Source organism: Microplitis mediator, chromosome 4 (genome assembly GCF_029852145.1).
Source record: "Microplitis mediator isolate UGA2020A chromosome 4, iyMicMedi2.1, whole genome shotgun sequence".
In the NCBI taxonomy this organism is placed as follows: Eukaryota; Metazoa; Arthropoda; class Insecta; order Hymenoptera; family Braconidae; genus Microplitis; species Microplitis mediator.
Genome location: NC_079972.1, coordinates 9,873,245 through 9,894,862, shown reverse-complemented (window position 1 = coordinate 9,894,862; position 21,618 = coordinate 9,873,245). Strand labels below are relative to the sequence as shown.

Here is a 21,618-nt window from a genome sequence, read left to right as displayed (position 1 = left end):
ATAAATAATAAAATTTTAATAATTTATTGGCGGTCTAAGATACAAACCATCTTGATGATCGCATATATTAATATGTCGTACTGTCATGAATTATATACATAAAATATTTTATGTAGCATTATCAATAAAACAGTAAATCGTATTGTCCGCGTATTGCGAATGATAAAATAATATTTAGTCGAATATAAACCATGAAGAATAAAATAGTAACAAACGACATTCGCACAGTACATTGGACAAAAGATTCGATAAACGCTATTGGCTTGTACAAATATATAATACAAATAATTTGTTCGTGGCCATTAGAGCTACGAAATGTTTACTGGAAAATTCGTAGTATACTATTCGTTACATATTTGGTAATTTTTCAAAACATACAATAATTTTAAATTTACGAACATACAAAACATTCACCGGAGTAAAAATCAAACTTGGTTCAGACTCGCTTCATCTTATTTTCTTTACAAATTATCGATTTGTTGATTTGCTGACGATTTTCTGAGAAGATCTCGACTTTTTCGACTTAAATTATATTTTTGCCAAACTTTAGAGCTTTTTTCATCTTAGTTTGAACTTATTCGTCTTCACTTCGAGTACGACTGTCATTCACCTTACTTTTTAATTCCTGAACCAAGTTGAATAGAAGTTATTTATTCACCTTACTTTAGGCTTTCTCAATTAAATCAAAAGCAAGCAGTATATATATTTTTTAGAGTAAAATGTGTTTTTCGCGTTTCATCTTAGTTTGGATTGTTTCACGTTCTAATTTACGACGAATAAATCTAAACCAAGTCAATATCGACTTGATTTTGACTTTTTGGTCTTAAATCGTGTCTAAGTAAGCTAGTTAAGTCTAAACCAAGACGAAAACTTAATGTATTTCATACCTCTGTAAAAAAAAGTCGAGTTTGTCTTGTAAAAAACGGCTGTAGAGTCATGTAGGGAAAGTGTGCGCTGTAATTGAGTCTGCAAACCCATTCATTTCGAACTGAAATGCATGGGTTTGTGCACACTTACCTACCACGTACACTTGCCCCACATGAATCTAAATTTTGGATTGGTAAACTAAGTCTTAACCGAGTTTTATTTTTGACCCGGGAAGTTTTGAGATTTGATTTATGATTTCTCATTTTTTTTTTTTACTAGATAACGTCAGATATTTTTCTCGCTCAAGAATTCTTAAATCATTGTGGTACAAGTTATGAAATCACATCATTATTCGGCCTAATATTTGCCGCAGTATCAGGACATATAAAAATATTATTTTTACATATTTATAATGACAATATCAAATTTATCGTTACGAATTTCATAAATGATTGGAGTGTTATTGAAGATGAGAAATCAAGAAAAATAATGCGTCAATACTCGTCATTAAATAGAATATTATTTGTTTGTATACTGACATCAATGTTTTGTTATCAATTGAAATTGACAATTGAAGGATTGCCACAGAAGATTATAATAGATAATATAACGGTCATCGAACGTTTACTTCCATTGAGTGCTAAGTGTTGGGATTTTTCTGATACACCAATTGTTATTTACGCTTTTCGATTCGGATGTCGTATTTTTGAGTTCATTATTTACAATATAACTAGTTGTGGGATAGATTTATACTTTTTTATACTGGCAATGCATTTTTGTGGTCAAATGGAAATAACTAATTCAAATCTTAAGAATTTCAAAACTATTACCAATGGTGTGTTTGACAACAAAAAATTTTATGGGATTATCATTCGACAAAAGTATTTATTTGATTTGATGAATTTATTGCGCGAATCATTTAATTATACTATATTAACAGTACTATTGATAAGTGGAATCCATTTGAATATCATGAGTACAATTTTATGTATTTTTATTAGATTTATACACTGTAAAAAATCAGGAGTGAATTCGGAGTGATAACAGATCTCATTCAAATCCGGATTCACTCCATTACTCGGAGTTTCGGAGTTTAAAAAAAATTCACTTCGCATCCAGAGTAAACATGGAGTTTTTCTTTTTGGCGGTTGATTTCGAAGTGGTCTAGATTCTATTTTAAGTCGCAATCACTTCAATTTGGAGTTTTAATATTAAAATAAACTCCTTTTAGGAGTTAATTTCACTCTGAAAAGGGATTTAATGAATACACAGTCATCTGCTCCGCATTCACTTCGGATTTAATCTGCGCCCCGACTAGAATTCCTTCCTGATTTGCCTGAAGTACCATAAGGACCTTATCAGGTTAATATAAGGTTTGCCTTATTAGGGCAAACCTGACAAGTTCCTTGTCAGGACCTCATCGGGATATTCTTATTAAAAAAAAAGTTATTTGCCATCAGGTCAACCTGACGAGTTCCTGATCAGGACCACATCAGGATATTCCTATTCAAAAAAAAGTTATTTGCCATCAGGTCAACCTGACGAGTTCCTGATCAGGACCTTATCTGGATATCCTTATTAAAAAAAAAGTTATTTGCCATCGGGTCAACCTGACAAGTTCCCGATCAGGACCTCGTCAGAATATCTCTATTTAAAAAAAAGTCATTTGCCATCGGGTCAACCTGACGAGTTCCTGATCAGGACCTTATCTGGATATCCTTATTCAAAAAAAAAGTTATCCCATCCCTTTAAATATTTCATTTACAGGCTAAAAATTTAAAAAAGTACAAAAGAATATTATATAAAAATCACGTCAATCATTGTAGCACAGATTTTTTACTTCTTTATCAGTTATTCTTTGATATCATAATGAATATCATATTTACACTTTCAAGATCACTTGTGTATATCAGCCCAGTGGATAGCATCGAGGACTTTGAATCGAAAGGACGCAGGTTCGAGCCCAGCAGTTTTCGGGATTTTTTCATCAATAAAAAAGATGTTTACTTTCTCTAATTAATGCTCTCAATACAATAGATAACATTCTCGATCAAATTAAAATTCTCTTATTTTTTTTTTGCAATTTAATATTTTTTAAAAAATCATTACTAATAAGGTAATCCTGATAAGGATATGATGAGGATATCCTGGTAAGGACCTGATAAGGCAATCCCGATAAGGACCTCATGGGTCTTAAGCGTTACATCCATATCGGGATCCTCGTCAGGATACCCTGATCGGGACCTTATTTGAAATAAGGTTAACCCGATAAGGACCTCGTCAGGCCCTTATGAAAAATTCTAGTTGGGGCGTTCACTCCGCAAATTTTTTACAGTGTCGGTAATAATGCAGAAATGAGACTCAATAATTTTTACGGAAAATTTTTGTGTGAAAAAATATTTTTTTCTATGGTTTTTCTAATTATTATTAGTGATAAAATAATAATTTAAAAAAATTACAGCATAATTAAAAAAATTAAATGAACGCATGAAATCAAATAACGAAAATTTGAAGCCGTAGAAAAATTTACTTACAGTTTCAAAAAGAAGTGGAGCCTCACTTCTGTATAATTAGCTTTATGATTGCCATGATTTTTATTATTATTTTTTTTATTTTCAGTTATTATGATTTTCATAGCACTAAAAAATAACGATATTAATTCAGTGATTCGAGACGCGGCTGGAACAATATTATATTTTTTTTCTCAAATATTTATCTATTGCTATGCTGGTGAAAAACTATCCTCAGTTATTCAAAATTCCTGTTTCTCAGTTTACAGTTGTTATTGGTACAATTTTTCAATAAAAACTCGTAAAGATATTAAATACATTATGCTAAGAAATAGTCAAGAATTTCATTTTACCGTTGGAAAATTTTATCATATGAATTTAGAAAATTGCACTGGTATTGTTAAAACATTGGTATCATTTTTCTCAGTAATGAGATTAGTTATTTTTGAATAAATAGTTTCTCCCGGCAATATTAATTTTGTAGTTTGTTATATAAATTTATAGTACATATTTAAATAAATATTCATACGTAAAATGTATTTACCACAAAATCAATATTATTAAAATTTTAATTTTCGGAAAAAAATTAAAGCAGAACAATAAATTAATTTTGTTCTTTCAAATAATATTTCTGATAAGCATTTTTACCAGATTTAATTTAAGTCATAAGTTATTATCACAGTGTTCTACAAACAATAAATATGATAGAATTTATTTTTCATGATATATTTTCTATAGAAACCAATCAATTCTGTACGACTCAACATATCACGCGAAACAAAATCGTGTGTCGATAAATAATAATTTTTGTTAAAATGCGCATCTGCGGACTATAAAATTAATGAGCATGCATTAATGCATATTATCTTCAAGTATATTTTATATCAAAATGAATAAGTAAATAAATTATTATTGATAGGCTACCATATGAACCATCTTTCGACGATTGCATGAGCTTACATGTTCTATTATTGATAAAATATTATATTTTATGTAGTTTCATAAATAACATAGTATCTTGTATTTTCTGCGTACTGTTAATACTAACACAATATCTAGTGAAATATCAGACATGAAAAGTAAAGCAGCAATAAATGAACCTAACGCTGTACATTGGACAGAAGATTCAATAAAATCTATTAGACTATACAAGTATATACTACAAATAATTTGTTCATGGCCCTTAGAACAGAGAAATATTTATTGGAAAATCCGTATTTCATCATTATTTGTTTATTTGGTAATATAAATTGTAAATGGATATTTTTATTATTTTTTTTCATTTACTGCATCCTATATCTTATATAGCTAATCAGTTAGCTATATCATTCATCGGAATACTGATTTCGCAATCACGCGCCTGTGAAAAAAGAAAAATGTTGAAAAAGCGTCGACTATTCTAAAGTTCAAAACGTGACACAGTGATGAACTTTTTTCAAACTATTTTCAAAGTTCTAAAAATTGAAGGAAAAAAACAATAAATACTCAATACTATTAAAATATGTTTAAAAAAAAATTAAACATTGAGAAATAGATTAAAATCAGCTGTTTCTGAGTGAATTTTACTCTAAAGAAAAACATGATAAAATTTAACACTTTTAATGGAGAGTCAAAAAAAGTTTACAGAAAAGTATAAAAACTTTCATTCATAGTATTAACATGTTTTTTTTTTTCTTTCTCGCATCCAAGTGAGTGAATGGTATTATCTTTGTTACACTCACGGAAAAAAATGATTGACAATGATTGTAGTTCAACTTCTAATTATTTATGTTGTGTTCAATAACTAATGTCGTTTCAATCAGTAAAATTATGATTTTAATGTTTAAACTGCTGTAATTAACAGTGAATCGTTGAAATATACTGCTTGACTATTTAAAATTACTACTTAAACCTTAAAAAACTACAAGACACTTGTCAAAAAAATGCCTCTGTTATTAATTTCTTACGTTCAACTCCATAATATTTGCTGAGATTCGGTCTAGGCGCGCTGCTGACGAGAATCTCAGTAATTTTCACTAATATTTTTGTTCCGTGCTATGATATATAGTAATCGACAACTTTGGCCGAGTTTTTCTCTTAAAGAAACGAATATTATCAAAAAATTAAAGCGCACATAGATTAGACAATAGTTCATCAATTTGCAGTCTGTATATAGTTCATATTTAGAGATTTTGCTTCCGAGAAAAATTCAGCCAGACATATCTGATAACTCCTGTGTCAGTTGTGAAAAAAGTTTATTATTGTGTCAGGTTTTAAAATTTAGAATATTCAACGCTTTTTTGTTTTACACGGAAGGTGTTAAATAAAAATTATTTTGTTGTAAAATTTTGATTACTATGTGAATACTTTTTTTTTAGATGATCTCGGGTATATTTATTATTCAAGAATTATTAGATCATTGTGGTACAAATTATGAAATAGCTTCACTATTTGGAATGATATTCGGTACAATATCAGCAATTACTAAAATATCACTTTTAAATATCTATCACAAAAATATATCATTTATTGTTAAAAATGTGATTAACGATTGGCGCATTATTAATGACGATAATTGTAAAACTATAATGCGTCAATATTCGTCTCTAAATAGAGCACTATTCTATGGTATATTAACACCGTTGTTGCTATACACATTAAAATTTACCATAGACAGGATTCCGCACACTATTTTGACTAATGATAATACGACTGTTTATGTACGCACAACTCCAATCAGTTCTGAATGCTGGAATTTAGCTGATATACCAACTGTTTTTTACATAATTCGATTTGCATGTCGAACTTTTGAATTTGTTATTTATAATATCGTAAGTTGTGGAATTGATTTGTATTTTCTCGTGCTGGCGAAGCATATTTGCGGTCAAATGGAAATATCGAATATGAATATTCAAAACTTTTTGGTAGCCAATGATGGTAGATTTGAACGTGACAAATTTTATAAATTAATTGATCGACAAAAGTATATGTTGGGACTAATGGATAAATTACGCGAGTCGTTTAATTACATAACTCTAGCAGTATTATTGATAAGTGGAATTCATTTAAATATCATGAGTATAATTATTCATATATAAATACTTCAATAATATTTTTTTTACTCATAATGTCTATTGTTAATTTTATTTTTCCAGTTATCATGATTTTTGTAGCACTGAAAGACAACAATATGAATGCGGTTTTTGAAGATGCTACTGGAACAATATTATATTTTTCAGCTCAAATATTTATATACTGTTACGCTGGCGATGAACTATCAACGAAAGTTAAAAATTCACGTTTAGCTGTGTACAGCTGTAGTTGGTACAATTTTTCAATTAATACTCGTAAGGATATTATTTATATTATGCTAAGAGTTAATAAGGAATATCATTTAACGGCGGGAAAATTTTATTATATGAATTTACTCAACTTTACAAACATTGTTAAAACAATGGTGTCATTTTTTTCAGTCATGAGATTAGTGATTTTTGAATAAATATTATTTAAAACGAACAATCATAGTTTTTGATTCGCAGTTATAGAAATTTTGATTACCTCGCCAAATTTGCGTTTTTATTTAACGAACTCAGTATTGAATAGTTTGGAATTTAAAATAATTTGAAACCCTAACAACTGATATACGATTATATCAGTACTTTGAATAATAATATAATCAATTTTCAGGGTGCATTTCGGAATGCGCCCTGATTAATTATTCTTATTACTTGTACGGTAAATTTAAATATTTGAAAAATAAATTATTAAATATTGGAGAAAACCAAAAACTGTACGTCAAAATAAAATGGCGGCAGAATATGATGAAAAATATTTTAAAAATTAAAAAAAAACACGCAAGTGTTTCAACAAACCTTGGTGGGGAAATAATATGCAGAAGGGTGTCCTAATGCACTTGGAGATTTGATTTAAATTGCTCCAAGTGCATAACAGCTAAAAAACGTCACTTAACTGCTATTTCCCACCAGACGATGCCAGATGATTTTGCTCAGGAACTTGGAAGTTATCAGCATCAGCAATTCGCAACACTTTACACTAGCACTGAACACTCAACACTTAACGACACCACAGACATTTTGCACAATTTAAATTTTACAAACACCGCACATTTTAATTAAACAATGACTATGAGCAATAAATTTTATGGATTATTCCGCGAATTAATTGCAATACTGTGTTTCAATTTAAACGTAAAGAAGAATCTGGACTACTACTGCCGTTGTTGATGATACTGACTGCCGCTATTGGACCACTAGTTGATACAAAGCAATCGATTTTGCGATTCATTTCCCCACCCCCACTTTAGCAAAAATTTGAACGTTGAATACAGCAATGCACACTAGCGCCAACGAAATTTCAAAATTGAAATTTGACTGCTATTTCGGTTCACTTGCACGGTCTGCTGCTGAGCTCTCGCGTTGCTCTACACTACACTTGCTTGCAGCGCATTTCGGAATGTACCCATTATATACTCTTCTATATTAATTAAAAAAAAAAATTGCACATAGATTTATTTATTTTAAAACAAAAAAGTTATCGTATCTTGCATTCACTATCACGTCACGATACTGAAGTTAGTCGACGTCTAATAATTTTTTTTGATTTTATTTTAGACATTAAATTATATAAAAAAAAAATTTGAAAAAATTGCACCTGTAGTTTTTTAAATTTTCTACAAGTGCATAGTTTTAGTTTTTTTTTTTTTTTAATTTATTTGTTGAAAAAAAATCCGAAAATTTTTAATTATCTGCTAACTTCAGGATCATTATCACGTCATTGAATTTGTTATTTAACTCATTAAAAACCACTTCACTGATTAATTAATTTATGACGTTCACTAATATTTTGATAATTAACTATAAAAAATTAATTGTTTATATACTTGCAGTTTAATTGAAATATTTAAAAATTGAATTGTCAGCCATTTAAAAAAAAAAAAATTCCACAAACACTTCCGCTTTTTTTATTCACTGGATTGTTAATTATTTAAGTATATCACAATAACACAATTAAACTTATTTTAATTTTTTTATACACTCACTAATTATTTGAACAATAGTAATCACGATAATAAATAAAATAATTAATTTAAACAGCCACGAATCGCAAATTTGCGTTCACGAATTATTTTATTTTAAAAAAAATTTATTTAAATCATATCGCTTACACTAAATTAATTAAACAAACAATTGAACGTATACTTTCAATAGTTAATGTTCAATTAATATATTAAAATATTAACAAATATTAGCAGGTTACTTTTGCAAGTTAACGTTTCAAAAATAAAAGAAGACTGAGCGTGAAGCTGCTGCTTCAAAAATTTCAACGGCTTGAACCCCCCTCTTTTTTTCTAGGCCTTGTGAAATTATTGATTTTAAAATTCGCAGAAAGTAGTCAAGAATCGTTTCGCAGAAATTAATACTGAACGTGTTCTTAAAAAAAACAAAAACAAAAATAAAACAAGTTATCTTTGTCTTACAGCTTCATGTAGTGGTAGTACCTTTTTTAAATGAACACATTCAGTATTAATTTCTGCGAATCAAGTCTTGACTACTTTCTGCGAATTTAAAAATCAATAATTTATTTTTATTTCATACTCTACTATATTTTAAATATTATTTCAATATGAATTATCCGTGAGTTTTTTAAACCACACATTAATAACTTGTTTGTTTGTTCAACTAAATAAATTAATTAAATTTAGATATTATGTGTTTTTAAATGATACAACAATGGCCTAAACAAAAACTCTTCTTTTAAACCAATTAGATCACAAGGCCTACAAAAAAGTGGGGGGTTCAAGCCGTTGAAATTTTTGAAGCAGCAACTTTACGCTCAGTCTTCTTTTATTTTTTGAACGGTAATTTGCAAAAATAACCTGCTAATATTTTTTAATATTTTAATATATTAATCGTACATTAATTATTGAAAATGTACGAATAATCGTTAGTTTAATTAATTTAGTGTGAGTAATATTTAAATAAATTATTTCTTAAATAAAATAATCGAAAAAAGTTTTTATCAGGTCATTTGTGAACGCAAATAAATTTTCGAGCCGCGGCTGTTTAAATTAATTATGATATTTATTATCGTGGTTACTATTGTTCAAATAATTAGTGAGTGTATAAAAAAAATTTTAATGAGTTTGATTGTATTATTATTTTTGAATAGTTAACAATCCAGTAAATTAAAAAAGCGAGAGTGTGTTTGTGGATTTTTTTTGTTTTTCAAAATGACTGACAATTGAACCATTAAAAATTTCAATTTAACTGCGAGTGTGTAAACAATTAATTTTTCATAGTTAATTATCCAAATATTAGTGAAAGTCATAAATTAATTAATTAGTGCAGTGGTTTTCAATAAATTAAATAATAAATTCAGTGACGTGATAGTGAATGCAAGATACGATCATTTTTTAAATTTTAGTGAAATGATTAAAGTTTAATTTTGATATTTCGCACCAAGTTGGCGCAACTGCGCGTTGCTGTGTTCAACGTTCAAATTTTTGCTAAAGTGGTGGTGGGGGAATGAATCGCAAAATCGATTGCTTTGTATCAACTAGTGGTCCAATAGCGGCAGTCAGTATCATCAACAATGGCAGTAGTAGTCCAGATCTTTCTTTACGTTTAAATTAAAACACAGTATTGCAGTTAATTCGCGGAATTATACATAAAATTTATTACTGATAGTTATTGTTCAATTAAAATGTGCGGTGTTTGTAAAATTTAAATTGTGCAAAATGTCTGTGGTGTCGTTAAGTGTTGAGTGTTGAGTGCTAGTGTAAAGTGTTGCGAATAGCTGATGCTGATAACTTCCAAGTTTCTGAGCCCAATCATCTGGCATCGTCTGGTGGGAAATAGCAGTTAAGTGACGTTTTTTTAGCTGTTATACACTTGGAGCAATTCAAATCAAATCTCCAAGTGTATTAGGACACCCTTCTGCATATTATTTCCCCACCAAGGTTTGTTCCAACACCAGCGTGTTTCTTTTTTTTTTTAATATTTTTCTATCATATTCTGCCGCCATTTTATATTGATATACGGTTTTTAGTTTTCTCCAGTTTCTAGTAATTTAATCTTTGAATATTTAAATGTACCGTGCAAGTAATGAGAATAATTAATAAGGGTGCATTCCGAAAAACGCTACGCTACACCTGCTCGCAGTGCATTCCGGAATGCACCCTGATTATAAAAAAGCGGGAGTGTGTTTGTGAAATTTTTTTTTTTAAAACAGCTGATAATTTAATCATTAAATATTTCAATTAAACTGCGAGTGTATAAACAATTAATTTTTCATGGTTAATTATAAAAATATTGGTGAAAAAGTCTTAAATCAATTAATTATTACAGTGGTTTTTGATATATTAAATAAAAAATTCTGTGACTTGATAGTGAAAAAACAAGGTACGATAATTATTTTGTTTTTAAATAAATAAATCTAGTTAATATTAAAATATATATATATATATGTTTTTTTTTTAATTTATATAGAAGACTATATAAGATTTGTCTACATATTTCAAAATTCAATTTATAGAAATTCTAATTTTTTTTTAAAAACAAAATAATTGTCAGTCGTCTTCAATTTCTAATGTTTGATTGACTCAAAAATACTAAATTTTTTCGTTTCTAATTATTTTTCAATAACGACTTCGATTTCTTCGATCGATTGGTGAGTAAAATCTGCTTCATTATTATCATTATTTTTTTGTTGATAATTTTGGTTTCCATTTCGTCATTTACCGACTGAGATTTAGTTCATATATTTACTGTATATTTAAAAGATGCCTGGGTATTGTCAAAAGTAAATAATTGTTTGTTTGTTTACTTGTCAAAATAATATTTGAGGATCAACGATAACATAATATTTTTTATATCGTTATTAACGATAATTAATAAATCCGGTGGACTATTTTTTTTTTTAATCGAAAGTCATACGTAAACAAGTGGGATAACCTCAATTTTTATTGAGTTAGAGCACATGTTGCTTTTCAATGTGTAAATAAATTCAATAAAATCGATGAAATATTAATAATAAAATTAAAGAAGATTTGGATAAATAAATTATCAACAAAATCAAAAAAGTAAGTATTAACATAAATAATTATTCTTTAAAATATATTTTATTTACATCTAATTTAAAAGTTATAAATTTATATGATAAAGACGCAGTAAGCACTAGATAATTTTATTAGTTTTATAAACAAAGTACTCAATTATTAAAAATTATTCTTGAAAATTTATGATCCTAAAGTTAACATTGATCCTGAAATTAACAGACAGTTAACAATTTTCGGAGTTTTTTTTCAACAAGTCAATTAAAAAAAACAAAAAAAAAATAAAAATATTCACTTGTAGAAAACTAATAAAACCACGAGTGCAATTTTTAAAAAATATTTTTTTTTTATAATTTTTTGTTTTTACAAAAATCCAAAAATTATTAGACGTCGACTAACTTCAGTATCATAAGTAAATGAACAATTAACAATTTCGGAATTTTTTTCAACAAATCAATTCCAAAAAAAGAAAAACTAAAAATATGCATATGTAGAAAATTTTGAAAACTACAGGTGCAATTTTTTCAAATATTTGTTTTTTTATGATTTAATGTATAAAAAAAAAAATCAAAAAATTATTAGACGTCGGCTAACTCCAGTATCATAAAATTTATATCTAGAGATTTCGAAAAGTTCTTCGTATAGATTTATTGATATATTTTACATTTAATTTTCAATTTTTATATTCATTCTAATTATAAAAAAATTGTCGGGTGTCTGCTGCTGTCACTGCCATTCAATTTATATTTATAATTATTTGTTGATATTTAAGACTTAATCATAAATATGATTTAATAAAATTAATATTCTTTAAACCAGATAATAAATCAAAAATGTCATCGTGGAAAAAAGCAGCAAAAGCTGGTCAGAAGACTCATCGGGAACGTCATCAACCAGAGTCACGCCAACACTTGGGTCTTTTAGAAAAGAAAAAGGATTATAAATTACGTGCGCAAGATTACAATGAAAAACAGGCGACTTTAAAGCTTCTGAAAAAGCGGGCATTGAATAAAAATCCAGACGAGTTTTATTTTCATATGATTAATTCGAAAATGGATAAAGGAGTTCACAGAGAGAAAGAAAAAAAAGAAGAGAACACAATTGAACAGATAAGATTAATGGAGACGCAGGATTTGAAGTATATCGCGCACAAAAGACATTTAGAAGCACGTCAAGTTGAAAAACTCCAGAGTCAGTTGCACATGATCGACGTAGCAAACCAAACACCAAACAATCACATATTTTTCGTTGATGATGATGAGGAAGCTAAAAATTTTGACGTCGCTAAACGTCTTGAAACTCATCCCGCGCTTTTATCTCGAAAGACAAATCGTCCTAAATTAAGTGCTCTAAAGAAAGCTAAATTACCTGAATTAGATGAAGCAACAATTGCGAAAATTGAGCAGCAAAAACACATGGCCTACACGGAATTACGTAAGCGAATTGACCGTGAAACCGGATTAACAATTGTTCAACAGAAATTAGAAATGCGTCGTGCTTTAAAAGATAGAACTTTGGATAAACCTAAAGTTGTTAAACAGGGTTCGAAAACATCAGCACCGGTTTACAAATGGAAGTTACAGCGTAAAAAGTAATTTTTTAATAAAAACTCTTTGAAATAGAGTAAGAAGAGACCCAATACCCGAACAGGGAACTACTACCCTATTACTCATATATTTGTATATCTATATTTACTTAATTTTATGAGTATGAATATAGCAGACATCAGACAATTTATAAATTTAAATAAATAAATTTAAATAATAGAATTTTAAAAAATGCGCGCGCTGATTTTTCAATTATCTAAATATGTATTTTCTCATTTTTTTTCTACTCACATTTTATTTAAAAGTTTTTAAAATTTCCTTGTCAGTTACATTCAATGTGAATGTAGCAGAGTTCAGACGAATTTAAAATTATTAATAAATAGAGTAAATAATTAATAAAATGAAATTTTTAAAAAATGCGCATTTAAAAAATTAATAAGTGTATTTTTTATAAATATTATTTTTTCAATTAATTACCCTATTTATTTATACTTTGAAATTTGTCTGATGGCTACTACACTCACATTCGTTACATTACACTCATACTTTACTAAATATATCTATACAAATACGTGGAGTGATTGAGTACTAGTTCCCTGATCGGGTACTAGGTCGTTTACTTTACATTTATTAAATATATTATTTTTATTTATAGTTAAAAGTTAATAAAATTTTTAATTAATTAATTGGGAATATATTTATTAGTTATTACAAATTTAATATAATTATTGATAATTATTGTTGAGTTTAAAATTAAAGTCGAAGTTTTATAATTTTATTTGCTTAGGAGATTCTGTAGAGTACATTTTGGTACTTGGAGTTGATCCAGGAGACATCATTGGACTAGTTTGATGAGTCGTAGTTGGTCCAGGTTTTGTAGTGTCCGTTTTATTAGTCGAAGTTGCTCCAGGTTTTGTAACACTAATTGGGCCAGTAGTAGGTTTCGCAGAAATCATTTGTCCATTAGGAGGTGGCCCAGTTGAAGAAGAAGGTTTAGCTTCCATTTGTACAGTAGAAGTTGGTTTGGCTGTACTTGGAGTAGACATAGGTTTAGGTTTAATTGTCGTCATTGTCAGAGGACTAGTTGGTTTTGATTTAGTGGTTATCGTTTGTCCAGGCGCTGGTGATTGCGATGGTTTAGAAGTCATAGGATTCGGAGGCTTAACATTTAGTGAAGATTGCATCTGATTTGATGGCGACGGGGTTTGAGTTTGTAGACTTTGTGGACGATATGAAGGCTTCATTCCCATCATTGGTGTATTCATTGAAATCAATGGCATCTTTTCATCAGGTAAAATAGTTGATATACTTATGCAAGTATAATTAATTATCCATCGTTGATTTTTGGACATGAACTCAAGTCTTGGACAGATAGTTATTGATCGCGGAAAAATATTGAGCTCTAATATATTTAAACATATGTTAGAATATATACTTCCGGGAACCATTGAACACAGTTTAAATGGCATGTAATCTAAAAACAAATTTCAAAATAAAGTCAAGTAGATTATGTAGAAACGGGAGGGGAAAACGGGGTACTTAAGGAGGAAATACCAAATTTTCGAGGACTCAAATATGCTAAATCTTTTTTTTTTTTAAGATACTCAAAGTAAATAGATAAAATGTTCAGTTACTGTTAAAAAAAAAATTTTCATTTTTGCGAGCAAAATGGGGTACTCCCTAAAGAAGGTAAAAAAAAAATTTCTGGTTTTTGAATTAATTTGATTAAGTTAAATTTTTTTGTAAGTAATTTACATGAAGAAAAATTACATTTTACATGATTATTTGATACAAAGAAAGAAAAAAAAATTTTAATAGTTTTTATTATAAAACAAGAGTCATTATTTTTCGACTGACACTCGATTTTTGAAAAAGTTTAACAAAAAAAATTCAAAATAATGTTCAGTTATATTTACAAAAGTGATTTTGAAATGTTTAAAAAACATTTAAAAAATAAAATTTTCGGTGTACACCGTTTTGCCCCCCTTCCCCCATGCCTTAAATTATCCATTTCGATGGCATTTAAATTTGAAAAATTTCTGAAACTCAACCCGCGTTCACAGATTTTTTTTTGTTTATCAAGAAGCAAATTTATTATTATTTTCAATTTAAAATAAAAAAAATTATTAAAATATTTACAATCGATGTTTTTCATACGCAATACATAGCATTGAAATATTTATATCGATAAAGCTATTATTATTTATATGACATATATTTCATACAAGATATTTTTATTTACAAGTATTTGAGATAATTATTATTATTACTATTACAACTCAAATGACGACATCAATTGAAGTCGACGCATTAAATTTTAAAGGTCGTGAGTTATGAAGGAAAAAAATTCAAATTTGTAAATATTATTGAACTATTAAAATCAAAATATTATTAATTACTTAATTGCATTACTTAGAAACTGCAAAATAATCATTTTTATTTAAATTAACAAATTAATTATTCACTTATCAATAAATAAATATAATTATTTATAAAATTAATTAATTTATTAGTAATAATTACTTGTAACTGACATCGAGCTGATAATACTTTCATCAATTGAAATATCGACATTCAATCCACTTCTTTGATACATAAAATTAGCGCAAACTGAAAATTTAAATTTTTAAATTTTTAAATATTATCAACAGTATTAATTAGTATCAACATTTCGCATTCACTGCGCGATTGTCAAAGTATTACTACTAAATTTATTTAATGTTTTTGATTTCATGTTTACCAATTAACGCATTGATATTTTTCAAATTTTTACACAAAGAAAAAAAAAGGATTTCTCGGCGCAAGAAATATTTTGCCTTCAATTCATAATGCAAAAATTTTTTAGGGATAGTAAAAGTTTTTTGCGTCAAGAAATCCTTTTTTTCTGTGTATTCTCATACGTCCGATGAACTTGTTAATTTTTATATCTGTACAATTATAAATTACCAGAAAAAATTAAGGCGCGCTCAATTTTTTTGATTACTGTCGTTTAATTATTTATTGCAAAAACTGCACTGTAAAAAATTTTTTGGACCCGGCGTAGTGTAAATGTCTCGGTGTGAAAATTACACGAAATTCGGTGTTAAATTTAGGTGGTGTGAATTTAAAATTTTTACACCGCCAAACGTGTAAATGTACAATTCATGATAATTTTGCGCTAATAAAATTAATCATAAAAATATTTAAATGTTCAAAATACTATTTAATATCTAAATAAAATTCATGTAATTAAAAATATTCAATGATCGTTTGTTGCTCATTAATCAAAATTACAAGTAACATTGAATGGTGTAAAAAAAGTAGATTACACCCTGTTAAAATTACACGGGTAGAAAATTTACACCGAGATAATTTTACACCGTTATTTCACACTACACTGCCATGTAAAGTGTTCCGGGTCCATTTTTACACCGAAATTTTTTAGTGTGCAAATTTTTTAAAATCCAATAAAATTTTTATGCTTTACCAAATATTTAAAAACTTTGATACTAGTAATTTTAAAATATCTTTAAAAAAAATATTTTTAAGCGCGAAATTTAAATGTATTAAAAATTATTGATAAAGTTTTCTATTAAATTTATTATCGTATGGAAACTTTTAAAACCATGAAAATGTGAAAAATTAAATTAATCTTTCAATGAATAATCAAATTTACTTATCATAAAGATATAGCTGTCACAAAATTTTCCATATTCTCGCAATAATATGATGATGATTAAAAATTAATGACTTACTTCTACGATTAATCATATGAAAAAGCATAAAAGCTATTTCACAACAACTGCATGATACTTCTGTCATACACGTGCAAGATCTTTCATTAAAAATAGCCGCTCGACGGAATGTTAAATTTTTATTTTTATTTCTATTAATTCCAAAATCGGTGTTTCCATTAATTATTATAAAATTATTAATTAACAATACTAGTAAAAAAAATGTATTAATAAACATAATTATTTATTATTTCAAAAATTTTACGTTTTAAAAAAATGTCACGTTAGCAAAGTCGCTTCATCAAAACTAATAATTTAAAAAGTAATTTTTTTATTTTTACCGAATCGTTACTCGTCAATAGGAAGTAGTAATAATAATTATGTGACACCTTGAATTCCAGGAAAATAATTGTTTTATTTGGAAAAACAGGTAGTGAAAGTCGTTACGGTTATTACACACATTATTCATATATAAATATATTTATATTTATATATTAATGATAATAAAAAAAAAACAATGATATTTTATGAGCGTATGTACGATTCGTGATGTCACAAATCATCCGACAAAGTTCATCAGGCCATATGTTAAGACGTCAATCAATATAATAATAATAATTTTGTAATCAATTATTAACAAATCAGCTGTCAGCTATATAAGCGCGAAAATTATTTGATAATTTATAAAGCTAAACTGAATGAAACGTGTTGAATGTTATTCATGTTTAAATTTAAATATATATTAAAAATGATATTTTACAAAATTCAAAATTATAAATTTGACTTCTGCTTAATGCATATTGCTGTTGTTGTTGATAAGCTATGGAACTTTACTGGAAATCTATTCAAATTTTTAGTGACGAGAGAAATCATTTCGTCGTGGATTTGTGAAAATGGTTTTGTGTAAAATTTTTTAATAAATAAGAGACAGGACTTTATTTAAAGTAAAAAATAATTAGTACAATTTAAATAAATAATTGTTAATTAATAATAATCATCGCTGTCGTCGTCATCATCGTCATCTTCTTCATCACTTTCATTGTCGTTATCATAATCTTGGGGATTATCTTCTGGTGAATCGGGTAAAAATTCTAATTGTCCTAATCCTGTACCATCTTCGGGTCGGACAATAGCTACACCATTAGCTCCAAGTCTTATACAGTCTAATCCAGCCTAAAAAATATTAATTTGTTTTTATTATTCTATATTTCTCAGTTACGAAATGTTCATACTAAAATTACCCAGTTCTTAAAAATAATTTTGATGCTGGAAAAAAATGAACTCTAAGGAATAAATTAATTTTCTACTAAGAATTAAAATCATTTATAAAATTACTTGATAAAAATTTTAATTAAATTATTAATAGTAAAATTTTGAGAACTGATTTAAAATTTAAAATTTTGAGTGGCCCAACTTGTCCTCCATTATTACATTTCTGTTACTAAAAATTATTGGTATTAAAATTATCCAGTTATTGAAAACAAATTTTAATTAAATTATCAGTAGTAAAATTTTGAGAACTGATTTTAAATTAAAAATTTTAAGTGGCCCAATTTGTCCTCCATTATTACATTTCTGTTACCAATAATTATTAATATCAAAATTATCCAGTTATTAAAAAAAAATTCTAATGTGGGGAAAAAAGAACTTGAAAACAAATTAATTTTCTACTAAAAATTAAAATCATTTACACAAAAATAATTAAACAAAATTATTAAATTACTTGATAAAAAATTTGAATCAAATTATCAGTAGTAAAATTTTGAGAACTGATTTAAAATTTTAAATTTCAAGTGGCCCCACTTGTCCTACTATTCGAACTGAAGGTAACATAAACTCGTAATATATTTAGCGAACATTAATTAATAAAAACATAGCCAACTTTACCTTAACCAGAGTCGTGTCATCGAACTTTCCCTCCATACTAACGCACATATGTACATTACGTCCTTGAAAATAAATATTGTAAAATCTAACGCAAGCCCTCACCAACGGAATACGAGGTAAAGGAACACAAATAGGCCGCGGATTTTTACCGGATACGCTTCTTGTATACAATACGCGGTCGTTAAACATTATTTTAGCCGTAAAACTGAACTCGTCTGGATCATAAGTTACTTCAACACACGCTTTTTGTTTCCATCTGTCATACAATAATTTTGAGCAACAAGAACATAAACCGCCACCACATTTACATGCTCTTTCATTAGTTTCTGTCGTCGTAGCAATAGTCGTTGATACTATTGCGGTACTGTTTAAATTATCTGTACTTGATTGTCTTAAATAAGTGTCTGTTACATTTTTCCATTCATCATGTGACTTATTTATTATAACTGTGTTACTTATATTTTTGAAAAACAGTAAATTAATAATTACTGTTGTCAATAAATTGTTTAAGTATTGAGCCATAGTAAAAATTATTTAAAAGAAAAACTATAAATATCAATTTAATAAAAATATTAATAAGTGAATCGAGTGATTTCAACGACGTTCAACACACGACTGTTCTTGAAAAGATGATGGCCTCATTTTACTAAAGGAGAAATTTAGGTTTACGATTATATATATCATACAACTCATTATTTGCTCAGCTTGTGTATTTAGTTAACACTTTCCAGTTTAATTTTTAATTAATTATTTTTATTTATAAAACTAATGATTTCCAACATACATAAGGTAATAAATATATAAATAAATAAATAAAAAAAAAACAAATAAACTATAATTTAAGACTACCAATTTGTTGTTCATCTTCAGATGTGACGTTTGGAAAATTTGAGGCAACTATTTGATCTGCCGGCTCAAAATTAACTTCGTCATAAACTTCCGGTACTAAAAATCCCGGTTTTGTTGGATTTAAATTTGTTTCAACCAATGACGTTGGCTTATGATTTGGGGATGTCGGTGGTACCCATGAGACACCATCGGTTCCTACTTTAACACAATTGAAATGGAGAACAAAAATTGGCCAGGATGTAATACGAGTTTCAAAATCCATACATGCGCGTACTCTATTTTCAATTATACCGATGTCGAAGACACGAACACAGAATCTAATAATGGGAAAAAAACTAAGCGGCATACACAGCGGCGGAGGATTTTTTCCTGTAAATTTAATTATAATTAATATTGTAATTAAAAATATATATGTGGCTTTAATTACCAGTTACACGCTGCTTCAGAACTTCATTATCGTTGATAATAAGATGGAAATCCATAGCGAATTCTTCAGGAATAAGTGTTATATTTGAACAGGCCTTTTGGTCGAAATTGAAAAACTCTAAATTGACACCAGCGCAACACCCGCATGTTAAATTACCGCAATTACACCCGACACCACGAGATACATATTTTAAGGGTGACTCTGGCAGTCTTTCTGTGTCATCAATCTCAAGTTCAAACGGTTTTCGATTCGATAAATCGTAATAAATTGATTTCTTTGGCATAAGTACTAGAATTTATAAAATATTTTTACACAAAAAAATATTTAATAATTTTTATTTATAAATAAAAAAGAAAGAGAATTAATTTTATTACTTACGTGGAAACTTTTTAGTTACCTCTGTATCTGTTGCGTTAGATTCGACGCAATCAAGAAATAAAAACACTGTTATCAATAAAAAAGATAAAATAGTTAAACAAAAGTGAAACAGTTTTGAAGTAAACATTGTGAAATAAATAAATTAAATGGTTTAAATAAAAGGAGATGAGATGCAAGTTAAGTTAGTGTATGATAAGCTAACGAGTGCTTGAAAAGTACTGACGGTTTACCCTGCACTGTCTGAGAGTAAACTTTATAGGGAGGATGCCATTCGCACATCAATACACACTCCCTAAGCGAAAAAATAAATAACTTTCCAGTGAAAGTTTTTGCGAAGTGCTCTTTAGTCTCTGAATGGTTGTGGTCTTGCTGATTTATCCTCTTCATGACACACATACATTTACAATTACAGTATTTATAAATTAGTTTTTAAAATATTATTTAAATCATAGCAAAAGTCGACTATTTCATTTACAATTCAATTCACTGTCTTATATTTTTTCATTTAAATAATTTACTATTGTTGTGGTTAAATTATGATTTATTTATTATAAATTCAAGTTGTGTTTTTTTATTTTATTATCTAGTATAACAATAAATTATATTTATGGTGATTTATCATTTTAGAAATTTATTGTCTTTTATTTAAATTTATTCACTTGTAATTCTGTTCTGCACTTTTTAAATTCTTTTTTTTTTAGGAGTAAAATTTATTATGATTATGAAATATAAATTTGACAATTTAATTACAGTAAAGATTTAAAGATAAAATTTTTTGGAGTAGTACATAAATTATATTGTATTTGTTAAGTAAATATTAAATTTTTCTATTAAATATTTTTTTATATATTTATACAAACATTGTAAACTCAATGAAAATAAAAACTTATAAACCGAGAGAATGAAATTGAAGTTTGAAATAAAATTTTTTTTAGTAAACAGACAACGAACTTGGGAAATAAATTTTTAGTTTCGATTTAAAAAAAATCCGTCAAAATATATAGTAAAAAATTTATTTATACTGTTACGTTCCCGTATAATTCATTAAATAAATAAATATAATTTGTTTAATTATTATTTTTAATTTATAGTTTCTGATCTGTTTGAACGGAAATATCGCTGATAAGCATTTTTTGAACGCGACGCAGTCTATTCGTAGACAAAACACAGTGTCTACGTAGATGAGAAGTGAACTGTCTCGACGTTCCTCTAAGGACCCTGAGATGCAACACTGTATTAATTTTTTTATACACACGGAAAAAAATAAACTGTTGAAATTAGGGTTTTAAATTATGACCTGGAACCTGGGTGTTAAATTTGGGTAATTTTAAAATTCCAAACAATAAATTTTATAGTATATGTCATTAATTTATCTGCATAGACAATA

General features: G+C 27.6%; 6 protein-coding genes across 11 annotated transcripts; 3 read left to right on the top strand and 3 right to left on the bottom strand.

Annotated features, from left to right (window-relative positions):
- Positions 1–98: 98 nt before the first annotated feature.
- LOC130666490 (odorant receptor 63a-like) lies at positions 99–3,983 on the top strand. Of its 2 annotated transcripts, none has more exons than XM_057467525.1 (3): positions 99–359; positions 1,147–1,702; positions 3,487–3,983. In XM_057467525.1, the coding sequence occupies exons 1-3, from the start codon at positions 192–194 to the stop codon at positions 3,828–3,830; spliced, it is 1,068 nt and encodes a 355-aa protein (XP_057323508.1). In that variant the 5' UTR covers positions 99–191; the 3' UTR covers positions 3,831–3,983. The 2 variants fall into 2 exon arrangements, with proteins under 2 accessions (XP_057323508.1, XP_057323507.1); XM_057467524.1 differs by having other exon boundaries at positions 1,147–1,843.
- Positions 3,984–4,329: 346 nt separating this feature from the next.
- LOC130666489 (odorant receptor 63a-like) lies at positions 4,330–6,863 on the top strand. 2 transcript variants are annotated; one of them, XM_057467522.1, is made up of 3 exons: positions 4,330–4,617; positions 5,735–6,434; positions 6,512–6,863. In XM_057467522.1, exons 1-3 carry the CDS (start codon positions 4,450–4,452, stop codon positions 6,853–6,855), a joined length of 1,212 nt encoding a protein of 403 aa, XP_057323505.1. In that variant the 5' UTR covers positions 4,330–4,449; the 3' UTR covers positions 6,856–6,863. The 2 variants fall into 2 exon arrangements, with proteins under 2 accessions (XP_057323505.1, XP_057323506.1); XM_057467523.1 differs by having other exon boundaries at positions 4,546–4,629.
- A 4,280-nt stretch (positions 6,864–11,143) lies between these two features.
- Positions 11,144–13,648, top strand: LOC130666409 (probable U3 small nucleolar RNA-associated protein 11). The gene is made up of 2 exons (XM_057467381.1): positions 11,144–11,457; positions 12,250–13,648. Exon 2 carries the CDS (start codon positions 12,264–12,266, stop codon positions 13,023–13,025), a length of 762 nt encoding a protein of 253 aa, XP_057323364.1. The 5' UTR covers positions 11,144–11,457; positions 12,250–12,263; the 3' UTR covers positions 13,026–13,648.
- Positions 13,644–17,670, bottom strand: LOC130666407 (salivary glue protein Sgs-3-like). 4 transcript variants are annotated; one of them, XM_057467376.1, is made up of 4 exons: positions 17,032–17,670; positions 16,712–16,900; positions 15,501–15,587; positions 13,644–14,451 (listed from the first exon to the last, which is right to left on the bottom strand). In XM_057467376.1, the coding sequence occupies exons 2-4, from the start codon at positions 16,776–16,778 to the stop codon at positions 13,745–13,747; spliced, it is 861 nt and encodes a 286-aa protein (XP_057323359.1). In that variant the 5' UTR covers positions 16,779–16,900; positions 17,032–17,670; the 3' UTR covers positions 13,644–13,744. The 4 variants fall into 4 exon arrangements, with proteins under 4 accessions (XP_057323359.1, XP_057323358.1, XP_057323360.1 ...); XM_057467375.1 differs by having other exon boundaries at positions 16,712–17,670; XM_057467377.1 differs by lacking the exon at positions 16,712–16,900.
- Positions 17,671–18,438: 768 nt separating this feature from the next.
- Positions 18,439–19,162, bottom strand: LOC130666410 (uncharacterized). Its single transcript, XM_057467382.1, has one exon. The coding sequence runs from the start codon at positions 19,097–19,099 to the stop codon at positions 18,539–18,541; it is 561 nt and encodes a 186-aa protein (XP_057323365.1). The 5' UTR covers positions 19,100–19,162; the 3' UTR covers positions 18,439–18,538.
- A 146-nt stretch (positions 19,163–19,308) lies between these two features.
- LOC130666408 (uncharacterized) lies at positions 19,309–20,823 on the bottom strand. The gene is made up of 3 exons (XM_057467379.1): positions 20,232–20,823; positions 19,854–20,141; positions 19,309–19,795 (listed from the first exon to the last, which is right to left on the bottom strand). Exons 1-3 carry the CDS (start codon positions 20,356–20,358, stop codon positions 19,410–19,412), a joined length of 801 nt encoding a protein of 266 aa, XP_057323362.1. The 5' UTR covers positions 20,359–20,823; the 3' UTR covers positions 19,309–19,409.
- Positions 20,824–21,618: the final 795 nt, after the last annotated feature.

Excerpts from the sequence above, each read along its gene's own strand:
- LOC130666410 (XM_057467382.1), bottom strand. The coding sequence starts at position 19,099 with ATGGCTCAATACTTAAACAATTTATTGACAACAGTAATTATTAATTTA.
- LOC130666490 (XM_057467524.1), top strand. The coding sequence starts at position 192 with ATGAAGAATAAAATAGTAACAAACGACATTCGCACAGTACATTGGACA. Across the intron at positions 360-1,146 it reads TACTATTCGTTACATATTTG|ATAACGTCAGATATTTTTCT; the intron begins GTAATTTTTCAA and ends TTTTTTTACTAG. Across the intron at positions 1,844-3,486 it reads AATCCATTTGAATATCATGA|TTATTATGATTTTCATAGCA; the intron begins GTACAATTTTAT and ends TTTTATTTTCAG.
- LOC130666489 (XM_057467522.1), top strand. The coding sequence starts at position 4,450 with ATGAAAAGTAAAGCAGCAATAAATGAACCTAACGCTGTACATTGGACA. Across the intron at positions 4,618-5,734 it reads CATCATTATTTGTTTATTTG|ATGATCTCGGGTATATTTAT; the intron begins GTAATATAAATT and ends CTTTTTTTTTAG. Across the intron at positions 6,435-6,511 it reads AATTCATTTAAATATCATGA|TTATCATGATTTTTGTAGCA; the intron begins GTATAATTATTC and ends TTATTTTTCCAG.
- LOC130666409 (XM_057467381.1), top strand. The coding sequence starts at position 12,264 with ATGTCATCGTGGAAAAAAGCAGCAAAAGCTGGTCAGAAGACTCATCGG.
- LOC130666407 (XM_057467375.1), bottom strand. The coding sequence starts at position 16,928 with ATGTTTATTAATACATTTTTTTTACTAGTATTGTTAATTAATAATTTT. Across the intron at positions 15,588-16,711 it reads TCATATGATTAATCGTAGAA|TTTGCGCTAATTTTATGTAT; the intron begins GTAAGTCATTAA and ends TTAAATTTTCAG. Across the intron at positions 14,452-15,500 it reads CAGCTCGATGTCAGTTACAA|ATTACATGCCATTTAAACTG; the intron begins GTAATTATTACT and ends ATTTGTTTTTAG.
- LOC130666408 (XM_057467379.1), bottom strand. The coding sequence starts at position 20,358 with ATGTTTACTTCAAAACTGTTTCACTTTTGTTTAACTATTTTATCTTTT. Across the intron at positions 20,142-20,231 it reads GGTAACTAAAAAGTTTCCAC|TACTTATGCCAAAGAAATCA; the intron begins GTAAGTAATAAA and ends TATAAATTCTAG. Across the intron at positions 19,796-19,853 it reads TCTGAAGCAGCGTGTAACTG|GAAAAAATCCTCCGCCGCTG; the intron begins GTAATTAAAGCC and ends TTAAATTTACAG.